Here is a 27,927-nt window from a genome sequence, read left to right on the forward strand (position 1 = left end):
TATCTATCTCATCATTGAATCACTTGCCATGGCTTCTCTTCCTGCTCTCTAACCATTGGCTCTGGTGTTCAGGAAGGATCTATCCTTGGCTCTCTCCTTCTCATTGACACATTGCCCCTTAGCAACACAATCTGAATGCATGGTGTTGATTTGCACATGTACGCTGACGCCAGCCTACCTCATCACCAGCTGTGCTAAATTATCAGACTGTTCGTCTAACATCCAGCACTGAGCAAGCAGAAATTTCTGCCAATTAAATTTCGGAAAGACTGAAGAAATTCTGTACTCTAGCTGCCAATTCCATCCGTCACATTGGCAAATATGATGTGGAGAAGCCTGCATTGGACTGGGGTGGGCACAGTAAGAAGTCTCACAACACCAGATTAAAGTCCAACAGGTTTATCTGGTAGCATGAGCTTTCGGAGCAGTGCTCCTTCATCAGGTGAGTGGACAAATATCTGATACTAAAGCAGACTGTTCACATTAGGGTCATATTTAACCCTTAATACATTCTTGTGCCACCAACAAGACTACTAATTTCCACCTCTCTGACATTGTCATGCACCAATCTCATCTCAGTTCATCTGCTGGTGTAAGCCCCATTCATACCTCTGATTCCCCAAGACATGCCTATTTCAGTGCCCTCCCACTTTCTATCCTCCGAAAACTTGAGATCATCCAAATCTCTGCTGCCATGTCCTAACTTGCAGGAAATGCTGTTCATTCATCACCTGGTGGCCTTTCGTCAAGCAAAGCTTTGATTTGAAAATTCTCATCCTTGTTTTCAAATCCCTCCATGGCCTCACTCCCTTCCTATTTCTGTCACCTCATCCAGCCCTACAACCCACTAAGATCTCTGTGCTCACCTACTTCTGCTTCTTCAACGTCCCTGATTTTCACTGTTCCACCAAAGGAGCGCAAGCCTTGAATTGCCTTGTCTGTAAGCTCTGTAATTCCCTGCCTATAACCCTCCAATTTGCTTCCCTCCCTTAAGACTTTGCTTAAAACCTCCTTCTTTGCCCAAATTTTGAGTCAACTGATTTAATTCCTTCTTATTTAACTTGGGGCAAATTTTTCCAGTCCTGCCCGCCATGGCAATCATAGCAGGCGGGACAAAGACGCTCTGTTGACCTCGGGTGGGATGTTTCGGTCTTGGGGCAAGCATGGCTGGAAAATTCTGTCCTTTGGTGTCATATTTTTAACTGCACCCATGAAGCGCCTATGGATATTGTCTTATGATAACAGCTCTAAATGGGTATAGGTTTTTGTTGCTCTAGTTTCTTTAGAATCTCATAAGATCACAACATGGTTGTAGTACAAACATCAGCCAGTCAGCTCGTTGTGTCCATACTGGCTGCCTCCCAAAATCAAATCAGCTAGTTCCACTCACCAACTCTTTTTTGTAGACCTACAAATGTGCCATCCGCAGATCATTACCCAATTCCCTTTAAAAGGCACTATCAAATTTGCTTCTCCTCAGGCAGTGCAACCCAGATCCAAACTAAATGCATTATGTAGAAAAATTTTTCTTCATTTCATCTTCAGTGTCTTTTGGTTCTTGAGCATTCCACTAATATGAATAGTTTCTCCCTATCTGCTCTGTCCTGACCCATCATAATTTTGAATCATCTCGTCATCTAATGATAGCAGCCCCAAACTCTCCTGCCTATTCTTGCAACTGAAGTTCTTCATCCTTGGAGCCATTTTTGTGAACCTTTCCTACACTCTCGCTTGTGCATTCACATCCTTCCTGAACTGCGGTGTTCCCAATTGCAGACAAAAGCTCCAATTAAGACCAATGTTGAGTTTCAACATCCAGTTTCACCGTAAATTCCTTTCTATTGTACTCAATGACCCTCATTATAAAATCCAGGATCTCGTATGCTTTTATAACCACATTCTCAACGTGTCCTGCCACCTTCAATGATTTCACAGAATTTTTACTGTTCAGAAGGAGGCCATGTGGCTCATTGAGTCTCCACTGGTTCTTTCCAAAAGAGCATTCTACCTAGTTCCATTCCCCTGCCTTATCCCCATAACCTTGCACATTCTCTCTTTTCACAAAGAATCTCAATTCCCTACTGAATAACTCGAGCAAACCTGCATCACCCTCTCAGGAGATTTGTTACAAACTCCAACCACTCGCTGGATGAAAAAATCTTTCCTCATCACTTTTACCTGTTTTGCCAATTATTTTGAATGTGTCCCTCTTGAGTGGGAACAGTTTCTCATTATTTATCCTGACCAAACCTATCAGGATCATCAATTCTTCTAACAAACCTCCTCTTGGCCTTCTTTTCTCCAAGGAAGACATCTTACAGCTCTTTATCCCTGCAAGCATTTTTGTGAATCTCCTCTGTACTTTCTCCAATGCCTTCCTGAAGTATGGCGCCCAGAAATAGAGTAAGAGGTCTCACAACACCAGGTTAAAGTCCAACAGATTTATTTGGTAGCAAAAGCCACTAGCTTTCGTGTGCTGCCCCTTTGTCAGGTGAGTGGGAGTTCTGTTCACAAATGGGGCATAGAAAGACACAAACTCAATTTACAGAATAATGGTTGGCATGCAAATCTTTACAGTTAATCAAGTCTTAAAGGTACAGACAATGTGAGTGGAGAGCGCAATAAGCACAGGTTAAAGAGATGTGCATTGTCTCCAGACAGGACAGTTAGTGAGATTTTGCAAGACCAGGCAAGTTGTGGGAGTTACGGATAGTGTGACATGAACTCAAAATCCCAGAAATAGACACATTACTCCAGGTGAGGCTGAACTCGTGTCCCTCACAAGTTCAAAATGATCTCTTGTACTCAATGTTTACGATACTATACATTTATCTGTTCTCTCAGCATGATCTGTCATCTTCAATGACTTGTATATAAAATACCGAGATCCCTGTTCCTGCATTTCTAGAGTTTCTCACTTTATTTTAAACTGTCTCTCCATGTTCGCCAAAATAAATTACCTCACATTTCTCTGCATCGAACATCATCCGCCACTTATCTATCCAATCCCCCAAAACCCTTTTATTCCTGCACTGCCTTTACAATTGTACCCTTTATTTTATATTTCTTTTCCTTCTCCTTCCTACCAAAATTAATCACTTCACACTTCTAAGGCACTCACCATAATCAAGACCCTGGAAAGATCAGCAGAGGTCTGCTGGGTTGGGGAAGGGTTGCCCAATATCCTTCCCCTCTCTTCACACAAACACCCATATCTGCATCTCTCCCAAATCCCAGGAAGGAACGAATGGGATCAAAGGTTATGGGGAGAAAACAGGATTACACATTTGAGTTGGACAATCAGCCATGATTGTGATGAATGGCAGAGCAGATTTAAAGGGCCAAATGGCCTCCTCCTGCTCCTATCTTCAATGTTTCTATTTAAGAAACTGGCACTTTTTCCCTGTAGCCCCGTTTGTGTAGATACTCTTGTTGTTATGTTAATGCTGAACTCTGTACTTCAGTGGCCATGTTTGTGATACTTTTGGAGGCTCCGCCCAATGTAAGTCACCATAAATTCAGGCGCTAGGTGAAGACCAAGTGCCTCTCTATGCTCAGTTAGTTTCTGGCTCCTCCATCTCACTCCCTCTAGAGTAGACCAGAATGGTTGTGGATTTTCATTACCAGCATGTGGGCCTGGCAACTTCCAGGTGACGAGACACATTCAGTGACACGTTTCAGATTGAGAATTAGTGCGATATCACCTCAGATTATTAACAGCCACAACCAGCCTAAAAAGAAAATGCTGATATGTTTTCAACTAGCAAAGTAACATCTGCTATAAATAAACAGGAAGCAGTGAGGCACAATAAATCATTCAACTTTATGGCGGTAAACATATAAATGATTGAACAATAAGTTTGTATTTCAGAACTCTGACAATAAATTTTTCCTCTGAGCATTCTTTTTTTGGATATTTGATTACTTGCAAGAAAAAGAATTGTCCTGAGAGAGATGGTTGATCAACCAAATGGGACGTCAAGATCTGATGCGGGCAACCAGAATTAGGGTCTTGTGAGATAACTTGGCCTGTGGCCAGATATATCAATATTGCAGTTATTGCATTAGAACCTTGAGACAGGCATACCAATCAGGGTCCAAAACAGAGAATCAAGGGACGGAGAATGGGCCGAAAATGAGAGATCGAGAGATGAGGTGGCACAGTGGTTAGCACTGCTGCCTCACAGCGCCAGGGACCTGCATTTGATTCCTGGCTTGGGTCACTGTGTGTGTGGAGACTGCACGTTCTCCCTGTGTCTGCATGGGTTTCCTCTGGGTGCTCCGGTTTCCTCCCACAATCCAAAAGACATGCTGGTGCATTGGCCATGTTAAGTTCTCCTTCAGTTTACCCAAACAGGCGCCGGAGGGTGGTGACTAGGGGATTTTCACAGTAACTTCATTGCAGTGTTAATGTAAGCCTACTTGTGACACTAAATCAATAAAAATATAAAATAAGGTCATAATGCAAAATCAAACATACAGGACTACCTCTCCAAGGTAGCCTACATTTTTACATATAAGTGTCTGATGAAGGAGTATGGTTTGAATTTCTGTTTCATGCCCTAACAAGAGATTCAGTAAAATTAAACCTACTGGGGGCTACTTTTTTTGAACTGATTGTTAATTGATTGGCTGGTATTAAAATTAAGCTTCCTCCTTCTGGAGATCCTCCATGCTGACACTATAGTTAAGAAAACCCACCGACGTCTCTATTTTCTCAGAAAGCTAGAGAAATTTGGCATGTCTGCTATGACTCTCATCAACTTTTACAGATGTACCATAGAAAGCATTTTTTCTGGTTGTATCACAGCTTGGTATGGCTCCTGCTCTGCCCAAGACAGCAAGAAACTACAACGGGTCGTGAATAAAGTCCAGTACATTACGCAAACCAAACCCCCAGCCATTGACTCTGTCTACACATTCTGCTGCCTCAGAAAAGTAGCCAGCATGATTAAGGACCCCATGCATCTTGGACAAATTCTCTTCCGCCTTCTTCCGTCGGGAAAAACATACCAAAGTCTGAGGTCATATACCAACCAACCCAAAAAAGTTTCTTCTCTGCTGCCATCAGACTTTTAAATGGAGCTACCTCGCACTGAGTTGATCTTTCTCTTCACTCTATCTATGACTGTAACACTCCATTCTGCACTTTTTCCTTTCCTTCTCTATGAATGGTATGCATTGTCTGTCCCGTGCTCAAGAAACAATACTTTTCACTACATACTAATATATGTGACAATAATAAATCAAATCAAATGTTTAATCACTTGCAATTATCCATAGACCTATTAAACAGGAGCTTTACTGATGAGCCTCCAGTCACGTAGCATCGTGTGTGAGCCTGAAATACATTACTGAAAGTGTCTCATCACATTGCATCATTGGGAATGTTTCTACATTAAATGTGCGACTTTAGTGCAAGTTTTGTTGATAATAATATGGTTTTTAATCATAAAACTGAGGGACAGATGGAAAACAACAATAAACATATTCCGTCACCATGCCATGTTCTATTAATACACATCAGCGCTTGACATGTAAGGAAATGTGGCATTCACAACCTCATGCTGTCCCAAAGCACTTTACAGCCAATGCAGTACATCTGAAATGTAGTCATTGCTGTCATGTAGGGAAAGGCAGCAGACAATCTGTGCGTAGAAAGTCCCACCAACAACACTGATGTAACAAGCTGGTCACTTGTTTTAGCGAAGTTGGCTGAAAGATAAAAATTATTCAGGACACTGGTCGATCTCTCCCCCTCTTTTCCAAATCATGCAATGCGATTTGTTTTACATTCACCTAAGAAAGTAGCTAGGACCTTCATTCAACATCTGATAGTGGAGCACTCCCTAAGAGGTAACTGAAGCATCCACCTAGGTTAGAATCACAGAATCTTTACAGTATGGAAGGTGGCCATTCGGCCCATCGAGCCTAGTCCTACCCCTGTAACCCCATATATTTACCTTCCTAATCCCCCTAACACCAAAGGGGCAATTTAGGATGGCTACTTAACCTAACCTGCACATTTGGGTTGTCATGGCGGCACAGTGGTTAGCACTGCTGCCTCACAGCGCCAGGGACCCATGTTCAATTCCGATTTCGGGTCACTGTCTGGGTGGAGTTTGCAGATTCTCCCCATGCCTGCATGGGTTTCCTCCGGGTGCCCCGGTTTCCTCCCACAGTCCAAAGTTGTGGAAGTTAGGTTGATTGGCTAAATCAACCCTAGTGTCAGGAGGATTAGCAAGGTAAATATGAGAGGCTATGGGAATAGGGTCTGGGTGGGATCGTGGTTGGTGCAGACTCAATGGGCCGAATGGCCTCCTTCGTACTGTAGAGATTCTATGATCTTTGGAGCGTGGGAAGAATCATGTGCAGACACGGGGAGAACGTACAAACTCTGTACAGACAGTGACCCACGCCGGGAATTGAACCTGGATCCCTGGCATTGTGAGGCAGCAGTACTAACCACTGTGCCACAGTGGGACTCAAATCCATAATTTTCTGAGGTTGATGCATGAGTTAGCCACGCTAATACATTGCTACGTAGGTTGGGTAAATCACCTAATTGCAGGTATACCTGGCCCCACACAGGCCATTACTATCATACACTGCTAAACTCTAAAAGCTCAAGTGCTATTATAATTCAATACCTATAATTTAGAGATACAGCACAGCAGCATAGTGGATACCGTGCTGGTAGATATTCTAATCTGTGGTAGCAGCTCCACTCTGCATTGATTGTGAATTGCTAAGGTTGCTAGGAGACAAGGTTCTTACTGTCAATTTAAGTTCATCTACTAAACTTCAATATGACACAAAACTAAAAGGTCACGGATAGAAGTGTTCTCAATAAGAACAGTAGTCCCTCCAGCCAAATCTACCAGTCAATGAGATCATGGCTGAACTGTCATCAACTCCATAAATCTTCCCCATATTCCTTAATACCATCAGTTAACAAAAATCTATCAAAGTTAACAAATGATCCAACATCAATTGTTGTTGGTAGAAGGTGGGTTGCAATGGGGTAATGGTATTGTCGCTGGACTAGTAATCCATTGTCGCTGGACTAGTAATCCAAAGACACAGGGTAATTCTCCTGAAAGGTCTAACTCTAATTATTGTCATAGTCATAGAGGTTTACAGCATGGAAACAGGCCCTTTGGCCCAACTTGTCCTTGCTGCCCAGTTTTTACCATTAGTTTTAATCTCCTTACCCAAGTAAAGATGTACTTGCCATGGAGGGAGTGCAGCAAAGGTTCACCAGACTGAATCCAGGAATGGCAGGATTGTCGTATGAGGAGAGATTGGGTCAACTAGGCTTGTACTCACTGAAGTTTCGAAGAATAAGAGGGGATCTCTTTGAAATGTATAAAATCCTGACCGGGCTGCATAGACTGGATGCAGAGACACTGTTTCTTCTGACTTGCAGGGGAGGGGGGGTAGGTTTTAAGAACAAGAGGTCACGGGCCTCTACGTTTGAGATGAGGAGGGTGGTGAACTGTGGAATTCTCTATGGCATCAAGTCACTGAATGCATTTAAGAAAGAAACAGATTTCTGGACACTAATGGGTGAATTTTCCCATTATGTCCACCACGGGAATCTTAGCGGGCGAGGGGCAGATCACGCAAAGGTCTGTTGACCTTGCGAAGGTTTTTCGGTATAAGTGGAACACACGGTGAACTGTTTCATTAGGGTGAACGTGGCCAGCAAATCTCACCCTAAAGGTGTCAAGGGGTATGGGGAAAGAGCAGGAGTATGGCATTAAGATCATACTGAATGGCGCAGCAGACCCGATGGGCCAAGTGGCCTACTCCTGCTTCTAGTTTTTAATGTTTTCTACAACTCACTGTTTTTAAAGAAAAGGCAACACTAAATACTGCCAGAACCAAATGTTTGGCAGGAAATTACTTTTAAAAACCATTTGCCTCATACCTGCCGTTTCTGGTGTCATGCTGTCGCATATTTTTGATAAAGTGAATTTTCTTAAAGTTCTTTGGTCTGGGTGAACCTGATAGAGTCCTACATCTGTAAGGCATTAAAAACAAAACCATTAACGCTGAATGGAAATAAACTCATTTCTCAAAATCTAGTGCCTGAAATCGAGGGTTACATAAAAAATACAACAGCATTGTAATTCTCCAATAAGCCAGTCCAGTTTGTCCCCAGTAGTGAGACTGAGCACAGCTTCCTTTGTGGACAATACTATGGGAGCCAGGTTGAACATCGAGACACGCTCTTTAGCGGGGAATGCTCTTTGATGCCAACTAATTCAATAATGTTTCAGCAGAACAGTAAGCGAACCATCTGGTGTGGGACTAAGACACATGGCGCAATCTGACAAGACTGGCTCCATCTGGAAAACTGCTATTTGACCAGGTAGGAAGGATTTTGCCACATAGCCTACGCAACAATGATGATTACTGGATGGGATGGTGCCAATGTTCCACTGACTATCGGTGTAAAAGGCAGCAGCGCTTGTTTCCATACCTCCGCAACGGAGCATTCTCCTCAATATCTTCCAGAGTTTCTAATGAAGAACGCTGGGAAATCAGCCGGCGCCTGGAAGGAATAAGAGGAGCACACGGTTAAACGTTACATTAGGCACTTCTTGTATCATCTGGACAGCACCAAATCGCAATGTCTGTAGGGTAACAGGATCAGGATTAGTGCAACAAAGAGATTAAACCATTCAGGGAAAGAGAGCAGAAAAATTTAAAGTCACCCGAGGTACTTCTTTAGCAGGTTCCAAAATTCTTCTGACAATTAGAATTTCCCATTTTTCCACGGACAATGACACAAGTGAATTCCATTGATTTTGATAATGGGGGGGAATCAGGATATTGAATTTGATGATCAGCCATGATCATAATGAATGACAGAGTCAGCTCAAAGGGCCGAATGGCCTACCCCTGCTTCTAGTTTCTATGTTTCTGTCAGTCGGATTGGCTTCTGGCTGCAGAAGCCTAGGAAGGGATTTACAACATGCACAATAATTTACACATCTACTTTAGTTATTTCAGCCAAAGGAAGGCATCTCACTTGTCATAGTTCAATCATAGAATCCCTACAGTGCAGAAGAAAGCCCTTTGACCTATTGAAATTGCACCAACAATAATCCCACCCATTACCGCAATCCCACGCATTTACCCTGTTAATTTCCCTGACAATGAGGGGCAATTTATCATGGCCAATCAACTTAACCTGCACATCTCTGAGTGTGGAAGGAAGCCAGAGCACCCGCAGGAAGCCTATGCAGACATGAGGAGAACAAGCAAACACCAAGCAGTCATCCTAGCCAAAACTGAACTCTGGTCCCTGGCACTGTGAGGTGCTTACCACTGTGCTGCCCTTGTCATAGTTCTGTGTGGAGGATGGGTAACAGCAGATAAGGTGACATCTAACAGCTGATGCAGTCTTGATTCCTAGCAATGGTGGAGTTGGGGCAGCACAATGGTTTGCATTGTTGCCTCAAAGCACCGGGGACCTGGGTTCAATTCCCATTTTGGGTGACTGTGTGGAGTTTGCACTTTCTCCCCGTATCTGTGTGGGTTTCCTCTGTGTAACAATTTTAATCAGGCAATTGAGGTTGGTCTGCTTGAACGTGAACTCCCTGATTAAGGGCCAAATTGATGGTTCAATCGGGGGCCCCATTCTCTGTGCTTAAAAAGAGTGTCAGTTCCTCTGGCACTCCTGGTGTAGACTGCACACTGAGAGCACTCTGTATAGTGTTGCTGGATCTTTTAACTAAAGGAATTTTGGTGAAGGGACTTCCGTCTCTGAGAACTGATTACACTCCGGGTACTCCGATTTCCTCCCACACTCCAAAGATGTGCGGGTTAGGAGGGTTGACTATGCTAAATTGTCCCTTAGTGTCCCAAACTGGGGGGAATTAGCAAGGTAAATATGTGAGGTTACAGGGGTAGGGCCTGGATAAGATGTACTGTCAGAGTTAGTATAGACTCAGTGGGCTGAATGGCCTTCTTCTGCATTGAAGAGTTCTATTCTTGCAATTCTAGGCTGATGTGAGCCAACTTAGCCCTCTTGCACCTGAATGTATTGCTAACGCCTGAAGCAGTATAAGCCTTGGACGGCTGCCATTGTTTAATAATGCAGTTACTGTTTACATTGGCATACTTACCATTTTTCTATATGTTTAACTTTCCTTAAACAAGGCCATATTTTAATTACTCTCAGAAAAAAGGTTTAATCTGTAGACCATTAAATTTAATAACTTCGGCTAACTAATGGTAAATTTCCTTCCATGTTCACAAATGACCTCGAACATTAGTCTGGAATTCTTGAAGGTAAGTTAAAAACTTTGGAAATCTTAAAAATTGATTTTAGAAAAGATCTACAAATTATCATACAAATGTTATATCCACTTGCACCTATTTTCATCAACTGGATCATAAATAAGCAACATCCAACAGCCTAAATTCCTTAGGGTTCTGCCAAGTTAAGATCAAAGAAAATTAAGCACAGGAACAGGTCTTTTGGCTCTCCAAGCCTGCACTGACCATGCTGCCCGTCTGAACTAAAACGCCCTATCCTTCCAGGGATCACATTCCTCCATTCCCATCCTATTCATGTATTTGTCCAGACGCCCCTTAGAAGTCACTATCGTGTCTGCTTCCACTGCCTCCCTGGCAGCGAGTTCCAGGCACCCACCACCCTCTTGCCTTGCACATCTCCTTTAAACCTTGCCCCTCGCACTGTAAACCTGTGCTCCCTCGTAATTGAATCTTCCACCCTGGGAAAAAGCTTCTATCTAAAAAACTTCTGATTATCCATGTTCCCACATGAATTCCAGCAGAACCTTTTACAAAATTAGATTTAGCAGTACATGGATTTCTTTCATTTCCAGGAAGTTCTGACTCACTTTGCAAGGGGTTGGATTTGCATCGGTGCCTTACAATCAGTAATGCCAAGCCAAAGGTGATATTCCCAAAACTAGGAACACTCCCAACACCAGAAATGTGTTTCTACAAATCTAGGCTGATATTCCAGTGCAGTAGAGAGGGAGTGCATTACAGTCGAGGTGCACCTTCGTGGATGAGGCATTGGAGTGAAGATCCTAGGCAGACCTCTCCACTGGCAGTATTTCAAAAAAATCCTTAGTGAAGAAGGAGGTCATTCGGCCCATCGAACCTGCACTGACAACAATCCCAGCCAGATCCTACCCCCATAACCCCCATGCATTTACCTTGCTAATCTCCCTGACACTAAGGGGCAATTTAGCATGGCCAATCCACCTAATCTGCACATCTTTGGCCTGTGGGTGGAAACTGGAGTATCCGGAGGAAATCCACACAGACACGAGGAGAATGTGCAAACTCCACACAGAAAGTCACCTGGGACTGGAATTGAACCTGGGTCCCTGGTGTTGTGAGGCAGCAGTGCTAACCACTGTGCCATCAGATTTCAAAGATCAGGGGGAGTTATGTCTGATATCCCAGTCTCTATTTATCACTCAATCAAGTCAAAATAAACATTACATAGTATTATTTGTGGGATCTTGCTCTGCACATACTGGCTGCCATATTTCCTACACTGTGATAAGGCTACACTTCAAAAAAAGTACTTCACTGGCCTTCAAGCAATACGGCCACTCTGACCTCAGGAACGGCACTAAATGAATACAAGTCCTTCAATCATTTTTGCTTTAATTTCAGTAGCAGCAATGGCCTAGGAGTTGAGGGGGTTGAGCTATGAGGAGAGGCTGAATAAACTAGGCTTGTACTTGTTAGAGTTTAGAAGAATGAGGGGAGATCTCATTGAGACGTATAAGATGATGAATGGGATGGATAGGATAGAGGTGGAGAGACTCTTCCCGCTCAAAAAAGACAGTAGGACTAGGGGGCACAGCCTCAAGATAAAGGGGGGGCGGTTTAGAACGGAGTTGAGGAGGAACTTCTTCACTCAAAGGGTGGTGAATATCTGGAATTCTCTGCCCGTTGAAGTGGTGGAGGCTGCCTCGCTAAATATTTTTAAGAAGCGGGTTGATGGGTTTTTGATAAGAGAGGGGATTAAGGGTTATGGGGAGAGGGCGGGAAAGTGGAACTGAGCCACGACAGATCAGCCATGATCTTATTGAATGGCGGGGCAGGCTCGAAGGGCCAGATGGCCTACTCCTGCTCCTATTTCTTATGTTCTTATGTTCTTATGTTCTTATTGCTAGACTATTAGTCCAGAAACTCAGCTAATGCTCTGGGGGCCCGGGTTCGAATCCCACCACGGCAAAAGGTGAAATTTGAATTTAATAAAAAAGAAATCTGGAATGAAGAATCTACTGATGATCATGAAACCATTGTCGAATGATGGAAAAACCCACCTGGTTCACTAATGTCCTTTGGGGAAAGAAATCTGCTGAACTTACCTGGTCTGGCCTACATATGATTCCAGAGCCACAGCAATGTGGTTGACTCTCAACTGCCCTTGGGCAACTAGGGATAGGCGATAAATCCTGGCCTGCCAGTGATGTCCATATCCCACAAATGAGTGAAAACAAAATATAAATTTGACAGCCCCCAATTTGAAATGGCCCTCCTGGATATCCCACAACACTGTATCAGATTGCACAATCTTCAGGTGCAGGATTTTAGCCTCTGAAATTGGTCCTCTTTGGACCCATTTTACCCCCTTAGTTGAGACAACGTCTCGAATCCTTAGGGTATGAAAAATATTGTGCTTGGGTCAGATGCCACGATTAGAACAACTGGCAGTTGAATCCACAATACCCAGGCAAACCAGACTCTATTAGCACTTGGATTTTATGCTCTCTGGCTTGACCTGTTTAAATATGGAAACTTGGGTGGGTTGGAAATCTGCCTCATTGGTGAATTAGTTGCAAATCATGCAGCAAGATCCACTTTGCAATCCTCAGACTGACAACAGATGCACAAAATGGTTTGAAGGTTGCTTTGAATTGTGTGTGTGGGCTGCTGTCTCACACACATCAGGTTCTCCTGCTTCAATTCATACCATGATTCAATTTAGATAAAAGGAATTCACAGTCAATTGGTTATATGGAGGTCATTATCTGACTTTGCGCTGCTAACAATTATCAGGTGGGATTCTATTAGAAATTCAAATGCTTGCTGCCTGCATGTTTTCAGCATTTAAATTGAACGATCTGAAAACCATGCACAATCAGCACCCAAGTACTCAGAATGTGCGACCAGTCGATGAGGCTGGCTGCCTGCAGCCCAATGGCGAAAATGGTTTAAAGACCGTTAGGTTGATTGGCCATGCATTGCCCCTTAGTGTCAGAGGGAGCTGCTAGGGTAAATGCATGGGGTTATGGGGAGAGGGCATGGGTGGGATTGTGGTTGGTGCAGACTTGATGGGCTGAATGGCCTCCTTCTGCACAGTAGGATTCTATGAATTACTTTGAATCATAGAATCTGCAGTACAGAAGGAGGCCATTTTGGCGCATTGAGTCTGCAGCAACAATCCCACCTCTCCTCATAGCCCCTCATATTTACCCTCCTAATCTCCCTGTCACCAATGGGCAATTTGGTACGGCCAATCAAACTAACTTGCACATCTTTGGATTGTGGGAGGAAACCGCAGACACGGGTAGAATGCAAACTCCACACAGACAGTGATCCGAGGCTGGAATTGAACCTGGGTCCCTGGCACTGTGAGGCTGCAATGCTAACCATGTGCCACCATGCCGCTCCTATCAAAGTGGACAATGTGGGTATCGATCCCATACATTTGAGCTAATTCCCCCAAGCTGCCTCAAAGATATTTGCCTACTTGAATATATTCCCCTCCAATCCAGTATTGTATTCTTAGACTCCTGCACAAAGCCTGGAGGCAGAGCAGAGAATCAAAACAGAGCAAAGCAACTGTAACTTCACCCTGAGAACCAATGTGTTAGTCCAGTGGAGAGAAGGACATTCAACTGCCAAAGAGTCATGGCATGGCCATTGTTAGCCATCTTGTGATTTGAAGATGAACTCTAATCAGAGTGTGGTCACGTGTTCATGAGACTGAACAGGCCAGTTCTCAGCCTGCTGATCCTTGGGCACATGGGGCAGGACATCTCATGAGATATTTGGATGCAGAATGCAGGATTTGGGGCAGCATACTGGTTAGCATTGTTGTTTCACAGCGCCAGGGACCTGGTTCAATTCCCGCCTTGCTTGACTGTGTGGAGTTTGATGTGGAGATGCTGGCGTTGGACTGGGGTAAACACAGTAAGAAGTCTGACAACACCAGGGTTAAGTCCAACTGATTTATTTGATAGTAAACTCGCAAGCTTTCGGGGTTTGCCCCTTCGTCAGGTGAATGGAGAGTTCTGGCCTCAGACAGAGCAAATAACAGCACAGACAGTTTACAGATGACTGATTAGAATGTGAATCTTTACACCTAACCTGCTATCCAAGTCTTAAAGTGGCTAACAATGTGAGTGGAAGGAGCATTAAGCCCAGCCAACACTTAAAACTTTAAACGGAAAAAAAAACCCATCCTATCAGTCCATGTCCTTTTGAAGTTCTACAAAATCCACTTCACAGTTCTCCATATGTTCATGTTTCGTGATATCCACAAATTTGAAACTGTGTCCTGTACACCAAAGTCTAGGTCATTAATATTCATCAGGAAGAACAAGGTCTTGATACTGACGCCAGGAGAACTCGACTACAAACCTTCCTCTAGTCCAAAACACATCCATTAACCTTGCTTACAATCTATCGCGTGTTACTTTAACATGTGCCTGCTGGAAGTTCATGTATACATCAACATTAGCCTCACTGACCCTCTATTACTTTATCAAAAAACTCTGACAGATTTGTTGAACTTGATTTGCCTTTAACGAATCCATGCTGGCTTTCCTTAATTAACTTGAATTTGCTGGAATTATTGTTTCGAGAAGCTTCCCCATCACCAAGCCTACTTGTAACACCAATAAATCAACTTAAAACTTTAAACGGATAAAAAAACAAGAAAGCCCTATGGCTGTAATAGTATTCCAACCAGGCGGACTTTTGCCCACAAGACTCTGTGCATTCATCCCCTCAATTTGGGATAAGAAAGATATTCCCACCTCCCAGGACTATGCCAACTGTAACAATCTGCAAGAAGGGAGATAAATGAAACTACGGAAACTAGATCTATTTCTCCCTTGCCCATAGCAGGTAAAATCCTGACACACATTCTCCTGAACCGAGGAATTATTACAGCACAAGGTGAGGCCATTTGGCCCATTTGCTCCATTGCCTCTGTTGAGCAACTCAAAACAGTCCCATTCTCTTGCTCTCTCCATGTTGCTCAGAAGTTTATTTCCCTCAAATGCCCTCCCATTTTCCTGCTGAAATCATCTTAATCTCCTCTTCCATTCTCCCTTGTTGGCACAGCCTTCCAGGTCATCATCACTTCCTGCGTGAAAAGAGATTCTTCCCTCCCTAGTATCTCTTGTCTAAAACCTTAAATCACATTTGCCACTCTTCCATAAAAAAAGAACATAAGAACATAAGAACATAAGAAATAGGAGCAGGAGTAGGCCATCTCGCCCTTCGAGCCTGCCCCGCCATTCAATAAGATCATGGCTGATCTGTTGTGGCTCAGTTCCACTTTCCCGCCCTCTCCCCATAACCCTTAATCCCCTCTCTTATCAAGAACCCATCAACCCGCTTCTTAAAAATATTTAGCGAGGCAGCCTCCACCACTTCAACGGGCAGAGAATTCCAGAGATTCACCACCCTTTGAGTGAAGAAGTTCCTCCTCAACTCCGTTCTAAACCGCCTCCCCTTTATCTTGAGGCTGTGCCCCCTAGTCCTACTGTCTTTTTTGAGCGGGAAGAGTCTCTCCACCTCTATCCTATCCATCCCATTCATCATCTTATACGTCTCAATGAGATCTCCCCTCATTCTTCTAAACTCTAACAAGTACAAGCCTAGTTTATTCAGCCTCTCCTCATAGCTCAATCCCCTCAACTCCGGTATCAGCCTAGTAAACCTCCTCTGCACTCCCTCCAGGGCCAAAATATCCTTGCGCAGGTGCGGCGCCCAAAACTGCACACAGTACTCCAGCTGCGGCCTCACCAATGCCCTATACAGCTGCAGCAAAAGGGTCAACTCTTGATGATAAGTGCACCAATCAAAGTTAGTATTAATCAGACAGCAGCATGATGTTGACACAAGAGACAAAAAACACCAGATGAAAACATTTCTAAACATAATACTGGGAAAGTAAAGGAGCTGCGGAATTTAGCGCTAAACATGTGAGACAGCAGCAGCTCAGTTGTCAACGCTATTTATATATTAAGTGATTTACTTGGCAAGTTACAGCAGCAACAACACACTGCATTTACATAGCACACTTCCTGTAACAGGACAGCACAAAGGTGCTCCACAGGAACATAAGAACATAAGAAATAGGAGCAGGAGTAGGCCATCTAGCCCCTCGAGCCTGCCCCGCCATTCAATAAGATCATGGCTGATCTGTCGTGGCTCAGTTCCACATTCCCGCCCTCTCCCCATAACCCTTAATCCCCTCGCTTATCAAAAACCCATCAACCCGCGTCTTAAAAATATTTAGCGAGGCAGCCTCCACCACCTCAACGGGCAGAGAATTCCAGAGATTCACCACCCTTTGAGTGAAGAAGTTCCTCCTCAACTCCATTCTAAACCGCCCCCCCTTTATCCTGAGGCTGTGCCCTGATGGCACAATGGTTAGCACTGCTGCCTCACAGCGCCAGGGACCCAGGTTCAATTCCTGCCTCAGGTCACTGTTTGTGTGGAGTTCGCACGTTCTCCCCATGTCTGTGCGGCCTCCGGGTGCTCCAGTTTCCTCCCACAGTCCAAAGATGTGCAGGTGAGGTTGATTGGCCATGCTAAATTGGCCTTTAGTGTCGGGGGATTAGCAGAGTAAATACACAGGGTTATGGGGATAGGACCTGGGTGGGATTGTTGTCGGTGCAAGCTCGATGGGCTGAAAAGAGGGATTCTATGATGTGATATTAGGGCAGGTGACTAAAAGCTTGGTTAAAGAGGGATGTATGGAGCATCCTGAAGGAAGAAAGGGAGGTAGAGAAAAGTGATCAACTTCAGGAGGAAATTCCAGAGTTTGGGGCCAAGTCATTGAGTATCTTTAAGGCAGAGATAAATAGGTTCTTGATTAATTAGGGGATCAGGGGTTATGGGGAAAAGGCAGGAGAATGGGGATGAGAAAAATATCAGCCATAATTGAATGGCGGAGCAGACTCACTGCACCAAGTGGCCTAATTCTGCTCCTATATCTTATGATCTACCTCAGAGATTGAAGGCATGACCACCTGGGGATGCTCAAAAGGCCACAATTGAAAGAGCACCGAGGGTTGGAGGGCTGCAAGTGGTTACAGAGTGACAGGGGGGGAGAGCCAGGGAGGAATTTAAAATAGGGATGAGTACTTTAAAATTGAGGCATTGATTAACATTCAGCCAATGGAGTTCAGTAAACGCAAAGGCAACAAGGCCTGAGAGTGAAAATACAGGTAGCAAATGGGCTCAAGTATTTGGAAGGCACAAGTTGAAGGCTGGCTGAGAGAGCAGTGGGACGTATGAGCTCTGTGGGCAATAAGACTCATCCAATATGGGTTTACAGCCTTCAAATTTCCATAGTAAATTAGAATAGCGTCAAGGCAAGCTTTTCTACTTCAAACATCCACCTGTATTTCCCACATGGTGGGAGCACAATCCTGACAGAGATAGGGGAGGGATCTTACAGGAAGAGGCGATCATGCAGGGGATATTACAGGGAAAAGCGAAGACGCAGGGGGGATATTACAGGGAAAAGTGAAGACGCAGGGAGGATATTACAGGGAAAAGCGAAGACGCAGGGGGTTTATCACAGGGAAAGGTGAAGGTGCAGGGGGGATATTACAGGGAAAGGTGAAGACGCAGGGGGGATATTACAGGGAAAGGCGAAGGTGCAGGGGGGATATTACAGGGAAAGGTGAAGACGCAGGGGGGATATTACAGGGAAAGGCGAAGACGCAGGGGGGATATTACAGGGAAAGGCGAAGGTGCAGGGGGGATATTACAGGGAAAGGTGAAGACGCAGGGGGTTTATCACAGGGAAAGGTGAAGGTGCAGGGGGGATATTACAGGGAAAGGTGAAGGTGCAGGGGGTTTATCACAGGGAAAGGTGAAGGTGCAGGGGGGATATTACAGGGAAAGGTGAAGACGCAGGGGGGATATTACAGGGAAAGGCAAAGACACGGGGGGATATTACAGGGAAAGGCGAAGGTGCAGGGGGGATATTACAGGGAAAGGTGAAGGTGCAGGGGGGATATTACAGGGAAAGGTGAAGACACGGGGGGATATTACAGGGAAAGGCAAAGACGCAGGGGGGATATTACAGGGAAAGGTGAAGTCACAGGGGGGATATTACAGGGAAAAGCGAAGACGCGGGGGGATATTACAGGGAAAGGGAAGACGCAGGGGGGTATTACAGGGAAAGGGAAGACGCAGGGGGGATATTACAGGGAAAAGCGAAGACGCGGGGGGATATTACAGGGAAAGGTGAAGACGCAGGGGGATATTACAGGGAAAGGGAAGACGCAGGGGGGATATTACAGGGAAAGGTGAAGACGCAGGGGGGATATTACAGGGAAAGGTGAAGACGCAGGGGGGATATTACAGGGAAAGGTGAAGACGCAGGGGGATATTACAGGGAAAGGGAAGACGCAGGGGGGATATTACAGGGAAAGGTGAAGACGCAGGGGGGATATTACAGGGAAAGGTGAAGACGCAGGGGGGATATTACAGGGAAAGGTGAAGACGCAGGAAGGATATTACAGGGAAAGGTGAAGACGCAGGGGGATATTACAGGGAAAGGTGAAGACGCAGGGGGGATATTACAGGGAAAGGTGAAGACGCAGGGGGGATATTACAGGGAAAGGTGAAGGTGCAGGGGGATATTACAGGGAAAGAGAAGACGCAGGGGGGATATTACAGGGAGTGTGGAGGACACAAGGGGATATTACAGGGAGTGTGGAGGACACAAGGGGACATTACAGGGAAACTAGAGGACGCAGGGGATATTACAGGGAGAGACAAGAATATAGGGAGATGTTACAGGGAGAAATGTGGACACATGGGGATATTACAGGAAGAGGTGTGGACAGAGGCCAAATGACTGCATCAATTGTGCTCCCACCCTCACATCCAACATGTGCAGGAAGCTTATAGATTTCTTCATCACCAAGATCAAGACATCCCTGTAAAAGCCCCATGTCCTCCACATTCCTTGTAATATCCCCTTGCATGATTGCCTCTCCCTGTAATACCCACCCCCCCCCCCCCCACACCCTCTCCTTTCTGGGGTACATTTCCATTGGCAGCCAGTAAAAACCTGGCTCTTCATCGGAGTGGATATTTATCAGGTGTGAACCAATGAATGTGGGTAGGCCATTCGGCTGTGGAAGCCATCACAGCCAAGCTCAGGTCTGTCTGTCTTCACTCATGTTACACCTGGGAGCTTGGCTTATTTTTCTCATCTCTATTCCAGGAATGATGGCATCAATCCTGGGACTTCGCATTTGACATAACCTGGCTTACCAACCAGTGATTTAACCCGCAGGTCAGCATTCCCCACTCTACCAACAAGGCTACAAGTTCAAGTTGTCCACCGAAACAATTAGGCACCTCATACACACTGGTACTTCAGTACAATACTGAGAAACTGCTGTGTTGTTAAAATGCAAACTGAAACATTACTTTCTGTTACTGGGATGTGGGCATCGCTGGCTGGGTCTGCATTTATTGTCCATCCCTGAGGGCATTTCAGGGGGCAGTTAAGAATTAGCCATGTTGCTGTGGCCCTAGAGTCACATGTAGGCCAGACTGGGTAAATAAGGCAGATTTCCTTCCCTAAAGGGCATTAGTGAACAGGATGGGTTTTTAACAACAATCGACAATGGGTTTCATGATCATGACACGACTTTTAATTCCAGACTTTTATTGAATTCAAATTTCACCATCTGCTGTGGTTGAACTCAGGTCCCCTGAGCATTACCCTGGGTCTCTGGGTTGCTAATCCAGTGACAATACCACTACGCCACTGCTTCACCATCAAGGCCCCATCTGCCCTCTTAGAGCATAAAATGTCAGTGTTTTGAAGAGCAGGGTAATTTTCCTGGTATCCTAGGTGATATTAATCCCCCAGAATCATCACTAAATCAGAACGATCTGGTTATCACATCAGCTTGCTATGTGTGCAAGTCAGTTACCATGTTTTCCTGCATTACAACAGTGACTACACTTCAGAAATATTTCATTGGCTGTGATGTCCTGAAAGAGCACCTCATAAATATTTCTTTCTCTTTCTTCGAATAGCTGCAAGCTGCAGTCTTCCCACTTTCACCCGTTCATAGAATCACAGGTCATACAATCCTACAGTGCAAAAGGAGGCCATTCGGCCCATCAAGTCTGCACTGACTCTCTAAGAGAGTATCTTACCCAGGCCCTATCCCCGTAACCCCACGTATTTACCCTGCTAATTCTCATAGAATCCTACGGTGCAGAAAGAGGCCCTTCGGCCCATCGCGTCTGCACTGACCACAATTCCACCCAGGCCTTACCCCCATATCTCCACATATTGTTACCTGCTAATCCCTCTAATCTAAGCATCTTAGGACACTAAGGGGCAATTTTAGCATGCAATCAACCGAACCTGCACATCTTTGGACTGTGGGAAGAAACCAGAGCACCCAGAGGAAACCCACGCAGACACAGGGAGAACGTGCAAACTCCACACAGATGAAACCGCTGACTGACTGGGTATGTCGATGAATCTTGCGATGAGCTGCTCAACCCACAGGTCTGTTTCCAACACACGTCATTGTATTATTGTCTGCATTCAAGTTATCTTTGCAACAATTCTCCATATTTTGGAAGAGCAGGAGGATCCTCAAATGCACAGTCCATAGTATCCGTTCTCACGTTTTGCTCTCCATCTTGGTTGGCCATCAGTGCAAGCAGAATTTGAACAAAAGTACCCCTCCACCCCACATCCTTCCACCCAGGGAGAGAAAAATCACGGATGATTCATCCCAGGCTATTTTCACTGCAAAGCCACAGTCAGTGTCCAACACATGGTACTCTGTTACCAGTTCATCTTGGAAACATTAATCACATTATTGTGGTTTTTTTGTTCTGTTGCTGGAACCAAATTCTCTGGAAATCTTGTGAAAGCAGCAAGCCAGTCGACTGAAAAGGGGCATGGGAAGATTGGCACATGTAAACGCAGCCTGGGCCTGGGTCAGTACCAATGCCCTCCCTGGCTCTCCCAATTTAAAAAAAAAAGTTTTTCCATTTATTTTTGTGGAAAAGCCAGCAAGGGAATTCACACCATTATGCCGTTGCTGCTGTACGATCAGTCTGGAGGAAGGTTAAGGTGCTAATGTTCCGGTGGCTGGGGGAGGCAAAAAGCAGGCAGACTGCCCACCTTGGATGGCTGAGATCTGCAGCGGGTTCACATCCTGCTTCAAATTCAATTGGAGAAGGGGCACAAACAGCTCCCCCCCTCCCCCCAATCCCCATCACCGCATGCATGCACAGACCCGCCAGAAGCATGCATACACACGTTCACACACCCCGATCTACCCTGGGGAGAGTCAGGAAATATCCCAGGTTACCCCTGCAACTCACCCTCAGTAACTGAAGCCAGCACCATTTTTATAATAGACCTTGCAGTAGTCAGAACATTGAATACAGGAATTGGGACATCTTGTTGAAGTTGTACAAGACATTGGTAAGGCCACACTTGGAATACTGTGTACAATTCTGCTCACCCTATTATAGAAAGGATATTATTAAACTAGAAACAGTGCAGAAACGATTTACTAGGATGCTATTGGGACTTGATGGATTGAATTACAAGGAGAGGCTGGACAGACTGGGACTTTTTTCTCTCAAGCGAAGGAGGCTGAGGGGTGATCTTATAGAGGTCTATAAAAATAATGAGGGGCATAGACAAGCTCGATCGTCAATATCTTTTCCCAAAGGTAGGAGAATCTAAAATTAGACGGCATAGGTTTAAGGTGAGGGGGGAGAGATATAAAAGTGTCCAAAGGGGTAATTTTTTCACATAGAGGGTGGTGAGTGTCTGGAACAAGCTGCCAGAGGTAGTAGTAGAGGTGGGTAAAATTTAATCTTTTATAAAGCATTTAAATAGTTACATGGCTACGATGGGTATAGAGAGATATGGCCAAATGCGGGCAATTGGGATTAGCTTAGGGGTTTTAAACAAAAAAGCATGGACAAATTGGGCCGAAGGCCTTTTCCACGCTGTAAACCTCTGACTCTAAGTCACAAGGCTCCAGAAAGGGATATCATTTCCCTTCTGCAAACTTTCTTCTCCTGCCTTGTTGAAATAAATTTCATAAATGCTATCTCGAGCCCATTAAGGACTCCAGCCCTGGGAATCTGAGGAGCCAGATTCTGCTCTGACTTTCTTGCTGGTGATTACAGTAACCACCTCGGTTACAATCCAGCAGGCGCAGGTGACCGGTCCTGAGTATTACGCTCGTAGACGAAGTTAGCATCCTTACTTGGAGGTAAACAATGTCCCAGGCACCTCACCCTGGCAATGAGGTGGGACCATAAAATTTCAAACCCCCATTTTTTCAAATGTCATCCAAAACCAACTACGAGAGTGGAGATCCTGGACTTGACTCTTCCAGGCTGGCATTTCTCATTTCATTCCTTGGAAACATGGTATCATCTAAAGCTTTGCTGCCCAGTTTCCACTTACAGCAAGTCCTGCTCACGTACCATCCTTGTGTTCTCCATCTTACACGGGCTCCTAGTTAAGTAATTCTCAAACTTACATCCATGTTTTCCATGAGCACTCTCCTGTTCCTGTAACTTCCTCCATTCCCATCATCTTCCAAGATTTCTGCAGTCCTCCAAACCTTACCATACCTCACAGGGGTGGCACAGTGGTTAGCAGTGCTGCCTCATAGCACCAGGGGCCAGGTTTGATTCCTGGCTTGGGTCACTGTCTGTGTGGAGTTTGCACATTCTCCCCGTGTCTGCATAGGTTTCCTTCAGGTGCTCTGGTTTCCTCCCACAGCCCAGAGATGTACGGGTAAGGTTGATTGGCCATGCTAACTTGTCCCTTAGTGAGATTAGCAGGGTAAATATCTGAGGCTATGGGGATAGGACATGGGTGGAATTGTTGTCACTGCAGGCTCAATGGGCCAAATAGCCTCCTTCTGCACTGCTGGAATTCTATGACTTTTTTCTTTTGATCACCAGTCCAATACATGTGTCAAACCATCTTTGCCAAACACTCCAGTGAGAGCCTCAACATGTTCCACCACGTTTGAACATCTACATAAATGCAAGTTGTCTTTTACTTCTGATTATTTATTTAGAACATACGAGATTATAAGATATAGGAGTAGAATTAGGCCATTTGGCCCATTGAGTCTGCTCCACCATTCAATCATGGTTGATAAGTTTCTGAGCCCCCTTCTCCCACCTTTTCCCCATAACCTTTGATCCCCTTACCAATCAAGAACTTACCTACTTCTGTCTATCTTAAATTTACTCAATGACCTGGATTCCACAGCCTTCTGGGGCAATGAATTCCTCATCACTCTCTGCAAATTTGGAGATATTTCATTCAATTCCTTCATTCAAATCATTAATGTATATTGTGGACAGCTGGGGTCCCAGCTTTGAACCCTGTGTTACCCCACTAGTTACTGCAAGACTCATCATCCTCTGGCTGAATTCCTCCTTACCCTGGTTCCAAAGGGTCATCCCTTTACTGAGGCTGTGCTCCTGGATCCCAGTCTCTCCGACTAATCTTCTCCATGTCTACTCTATCCAGGCCTTTCAGTATTCTGCAAGTTTCAATGAGATCCCCCCCCCCATCCTTCCCACTCCACCTCCTGACAGGGTCAGTGCCTGCCCCCCCTCTCATCTTGTCTTGCCACCTGCTAATCTGGGACAGGCACTGATCTGACATCAGGACATCGAAGCACAGAGTGGGAATGAATGTGTCCTTTTCAGAGTGACAGGCAGTGACTCGTGGGGTACCGCAGGATTCAGTGCTGGGACCCCAGCTATTCACAATACACATTGATGATTTGGACGAAGGAATTGAATGCAATATCTCCAAATCTGCAAATGACACTAAGCTGAGTGGCAGTGTGTGCCGTGAGGAGGATGCTGAGAGCTGCAGGGTGACTTGGACAGGCTGGCTGAGTGGGCAAATACAATATAATGTGGATCAATGTGAGGTTATCCACTTTGGTGTCAATAACAGGAATGGAGATTATAATCTGAATGGTGGCAGTTTAGGAAAAGGGTAAATGCAACGTGATCATGGCGGAACAGTCACTGAAAGTTGACCTGCAGGTACAGCAGGCGGTGAGGAAAGTTAATGGCATGCTGGCCTTCATAGCCTGAGGATTTAAGTATCGGAGTAAGGTTGTCTTGCTGCAGTTATACAGGGCCTTGGTGTGGGCACACATTGAGTATTGTGTGCAGTTTTGGTCTCCCAAGCTGAGGGGGGACATCCTTGCCATTGAGGCAGTCCAGCGAAGATTCATCAGACTGATTCCTGGAATGGCAGGACTGACATACGAAGAGGGACTGGAGCGACTGGGCTTGTACTCACTGGAATTTAGAAGGATGAGAGGGGATTTCATAAAAACATATAAAATCCCGATGGAACTGGACAGACTAGATTCAGGAAGAATGTTCCTGATATTTGCGCAGTCCAGAACTAGGGGTCACAGTCTAAGAATAACGGGTAAACCATTCAGGACTAAGATGAGGAAGAACTTCTTCACTCACAGTTGTGAGCCTGTGGAATTCTCTACTACAGATAGCTGTTGGGGCCAGTTTGTTCAAGAGGGAGCTGGACGTGGCCCTTGTAGCTAAAGGGATCAAGGGGTTTAGAGAGAGAACTGGAGTGAACATAAGAACATAAGAAATAGGAGCAGGAGTAGGCCATCTAGCCCTTCGAGCCTGCCCCGCCATTCAATAAGATCATGGCTGATCTGTCGTGGCTCAGTTCCACATTCCTGCCCTCTCCCCATAACCCTTAATCCCCTCGCTTATCAAAAACCCATCAACCCGCGTCTTAAAAATATTTAGCGAGGTAGGCTCCACCACTTCAACGGGCAGAGAATTCCAGAGATTCACCACCCTTTGAGTGAAGAAGTTCCTCCTCAACTCCGTTCTAAACCGCCTCCCCTTTATCTTGAGGCTGTGCCCCCTAGTCCTACTGTCCTTTCTGAGCAGGAAGAGTCTCTCCACCTCTATCCTATCCATCCCATTCATCATCTTATACGTCTCAATGAGATCTCCCCTCATTCTTCTAAACTCTAACGAGTACAAGCCTAGTTTATTCAGCCTCTCCTCATAGTTCAACCCCCTCAACTCCGGTATCAGCCTAGTAAACCTCCTCTGCACTCCCTCCAAGGCCAAAATATCCTTGCGTAAATGCGGCGACCAAAACTGCACACAGTACTCCAGCTGCGGCCTCACTAGTACCCTGTACAGTTGCAGCAAGACCTCCCTACTTCTATATTCAATCCCCCTCGCTATGAAGGCCAGCATCCCATTCGCCTTCCTGACCACCTGCTGCACCTGCAGGCTGGGTTTTTGCGACTCATGCACAAGGACCCCGAGGTCCCTCTGCACCGTAGCATGCTGCAGTTTTTCGCCAAGTAAGTAATAGTCCTTCCTACCATTCTTCCTACCAAAATGGACAACCTCACATTTGCCAACATTAAATTCCATTTGCCAGTTCCTGGCCCATTCGCCCAGCCTATCTAGATCCTTCTGCAGACTCTCCACACCCTCTGCACAATTTGCTGTTCCACCAATCTTGGTGTCATCAGCAAATTTCGACACCCTACACTCAGTTCCCTCCTCCAGATCATCTATATAAATGGTAAATAGCTGAGGCCCCAGCACCGACCCCTGGGGCACTCCACTAGTCACCAACCGCCAATCCGAATAGCACCCATTGACCCCCACTCTCTGCCTCCTATTTGACAGCGGGTACTGAAAATACATGATCAGCCATGATCATATTGAATAATGGCGCAGGCTCCAAGGGCCAAATGGCCGATTCCTGCACCTATTTTCTATGTTAGAACAGGAACGTTTATTTTATTTATTAGTTACAAGTAAGGCTTACATTAACAATGAAGTTACTGTGAAATTCCCCTAGTCGCCACAGTCTGGCGCCTGTTCGGGTCAATGCACCTAACTAGCACATCTTTCAGATTGTAGGAGGAAACTGGTGCATCCAGAAGAAACCCACGCACAGACGGAGAGAATGTGCAAACTCCACACAGATGATGACTCAAGCCGGGAATTGAATCTGGGTCGCTGGCGCTATGAGGCAGCAGTGCTAGTCACTGCGCCACCATGCTGTTCCATTTACTGCCAAGTGAGTCCATTCTGCCCATCCAGCTGGAAGCAATGTGAAGGCAATGGGGGGTGGGGGGCGGGGGGGGGGGGACATTATGGAGTGGTTTTCATGTGCCAAATCATTCAGCTGACTCGCCTGTTTCTCTCTGCCATGCACACACGGGTGTGAAAATCTGACTGTGCTCGGTTGTGTCGCTAAACTAAAAGTCCAGCATTACTTTACTGAGCAGGGCTCATTTTCTGCTGGATCAGCAGGCCAGGCTTTATTCAGCAAGACAAAGTAATCCTGGGTTTAAAAACCAGCCCCTGCAGCTAAAGCTGCAGGAAAAAGGAAAACGGGAGCAGTCACATGAGGTGGCTCCGAGCAGAAATTAAGCTGATGCAATCGCCGGGTAGCAATAAATACGTCAGTGACTCGGAGGCCCTGCGTTAAACACATCTGAATGACAAATGGCAAAATGTTCTGATCGAAGTTTAAGTCTCCACACTGTGCAGCAAGCAGGAAGAAAAGGCAGGCTGCCCATCTGCACACGCTGCACCCTTCTGAGGTCAATCTCTTCAATAATTTATTACTTCCTTCGAAGTAAGCAAGTCAGAAACTCTACAAACTGCCGGACCCCTTCCTAGATAACAAACTGAACCTTAATGCCAAATTCAAATACATTACATGAATGAAACAATTGTTATTCTGCCTCTTTTATACACATTCACAGATCTGTCGTGGGCTTTTTGACAGAGAATTACTGCATACAATCTGATGGATTCTTATAAGGTATTTACATATTTCAACACAGTTTGATGATCTGCTTCAACCAGTAGCAAACACACTTCCAGCATTCTGAAAAAAAATCACACAGTCCAAAGCCTTGTTCAGCTCAGCCAACCAAGAATTAAGCTGCTATTGTATGTTGCGTCCTCAGTCTCGAATTTGGTTGTACCTGTGGAACAGGCTCAACTGATTCGAGCCACATGCCTCCCTGTCCAAGTCTCTGCCCCTGCCTGAGCAGAGCTTCACACAGTGCAGATTCCAGTCCAACAGGTGAAGCAGAGACCCAGTCTGGTTCCCATGCGGTGACACAGTGTGGCACGGTGGCATTCTGGTTAGCACTGCTGCCTCAAAGCTCCAGGAATTCGGGCTCGATTCCTGGCTTAGCTCACTGTCTGTGCGGAGTCTGCACATTCTTCCCATGTCGGTTTCCTCCCACAGTCCGAAAGACATGCTGATTAGGTACATTAACCATGCTCAATTCTCCCTCAGTCCACCTGAACAGGTGCCGGAGAGTGGTGACAAGGGGATTTTCACAGCAACTTCATTGCAACATTAGTGAAAGCCTACTTGTGACACTAATAAATAAACAAATTCAACGCTGGTCAAGTTCAATCTTACACTCACCCTGACCTCCCACAGGTTTAATTGGTGCTGAGAGGGAGGTTACATGTACAGCTGTGAACATCAAGCTGTGCACAATGATTACTCCAATTTCATTTCAAATCGATTGAAACATGCACAGCAACAATACCCAAGCTGCAGTTACA

At 45.3% G+C, this 27,927-nt stretch overlaps 1 protein-coding gene across 3 annotated transcripts in view; it reads right to left on the reverse strand.

Moving 5' to 3' along the window:
- cables1 (Cdk5 and Abl enzyme substrate 1) overlaps positions 1-27,927 on the reverse strand; it is a 179,175-nt gene that overhangs the window by 86,798 nt on the left and 64,450 nt on the right. For 2 of the 3 annotated variants that reach the window (XM_080194967.1, XM_080194969.1), the window contains exons 2-3: positions 8,489-8,560; positions 7,934-8,026 (exon numbers count right to left, since the gene is read on the reverse strand). In XM_080194967.1, the coding sequence (XP_080051093.1) occupies positions 7,934-8,026; positions 8,489-8,560 (165 nt within the window). The remainder of the gene's footprint in view (positions 1-7,933; positions 8,027-8,488; positions 8,561-27,927) is intronic. The other variant, XM_080194968.1, reaches the window with a different exon arrangement.

Source organism: Carcharhinus amblyrhynchos, chromosome 8, assembly GCF_965287045.1.
Source record: "Carcharhinus amblyrhynchos chromosome 8, sCarAmb.v2.hapA, whole genome shotgun sequence".
NCBI lineage: Eukaryota > Metazoa > Chordata > Chondrichthyes > Carcharhiniformes > Carcharhinidae > Carcharhinus > Carcharhinus amblyrhynchos.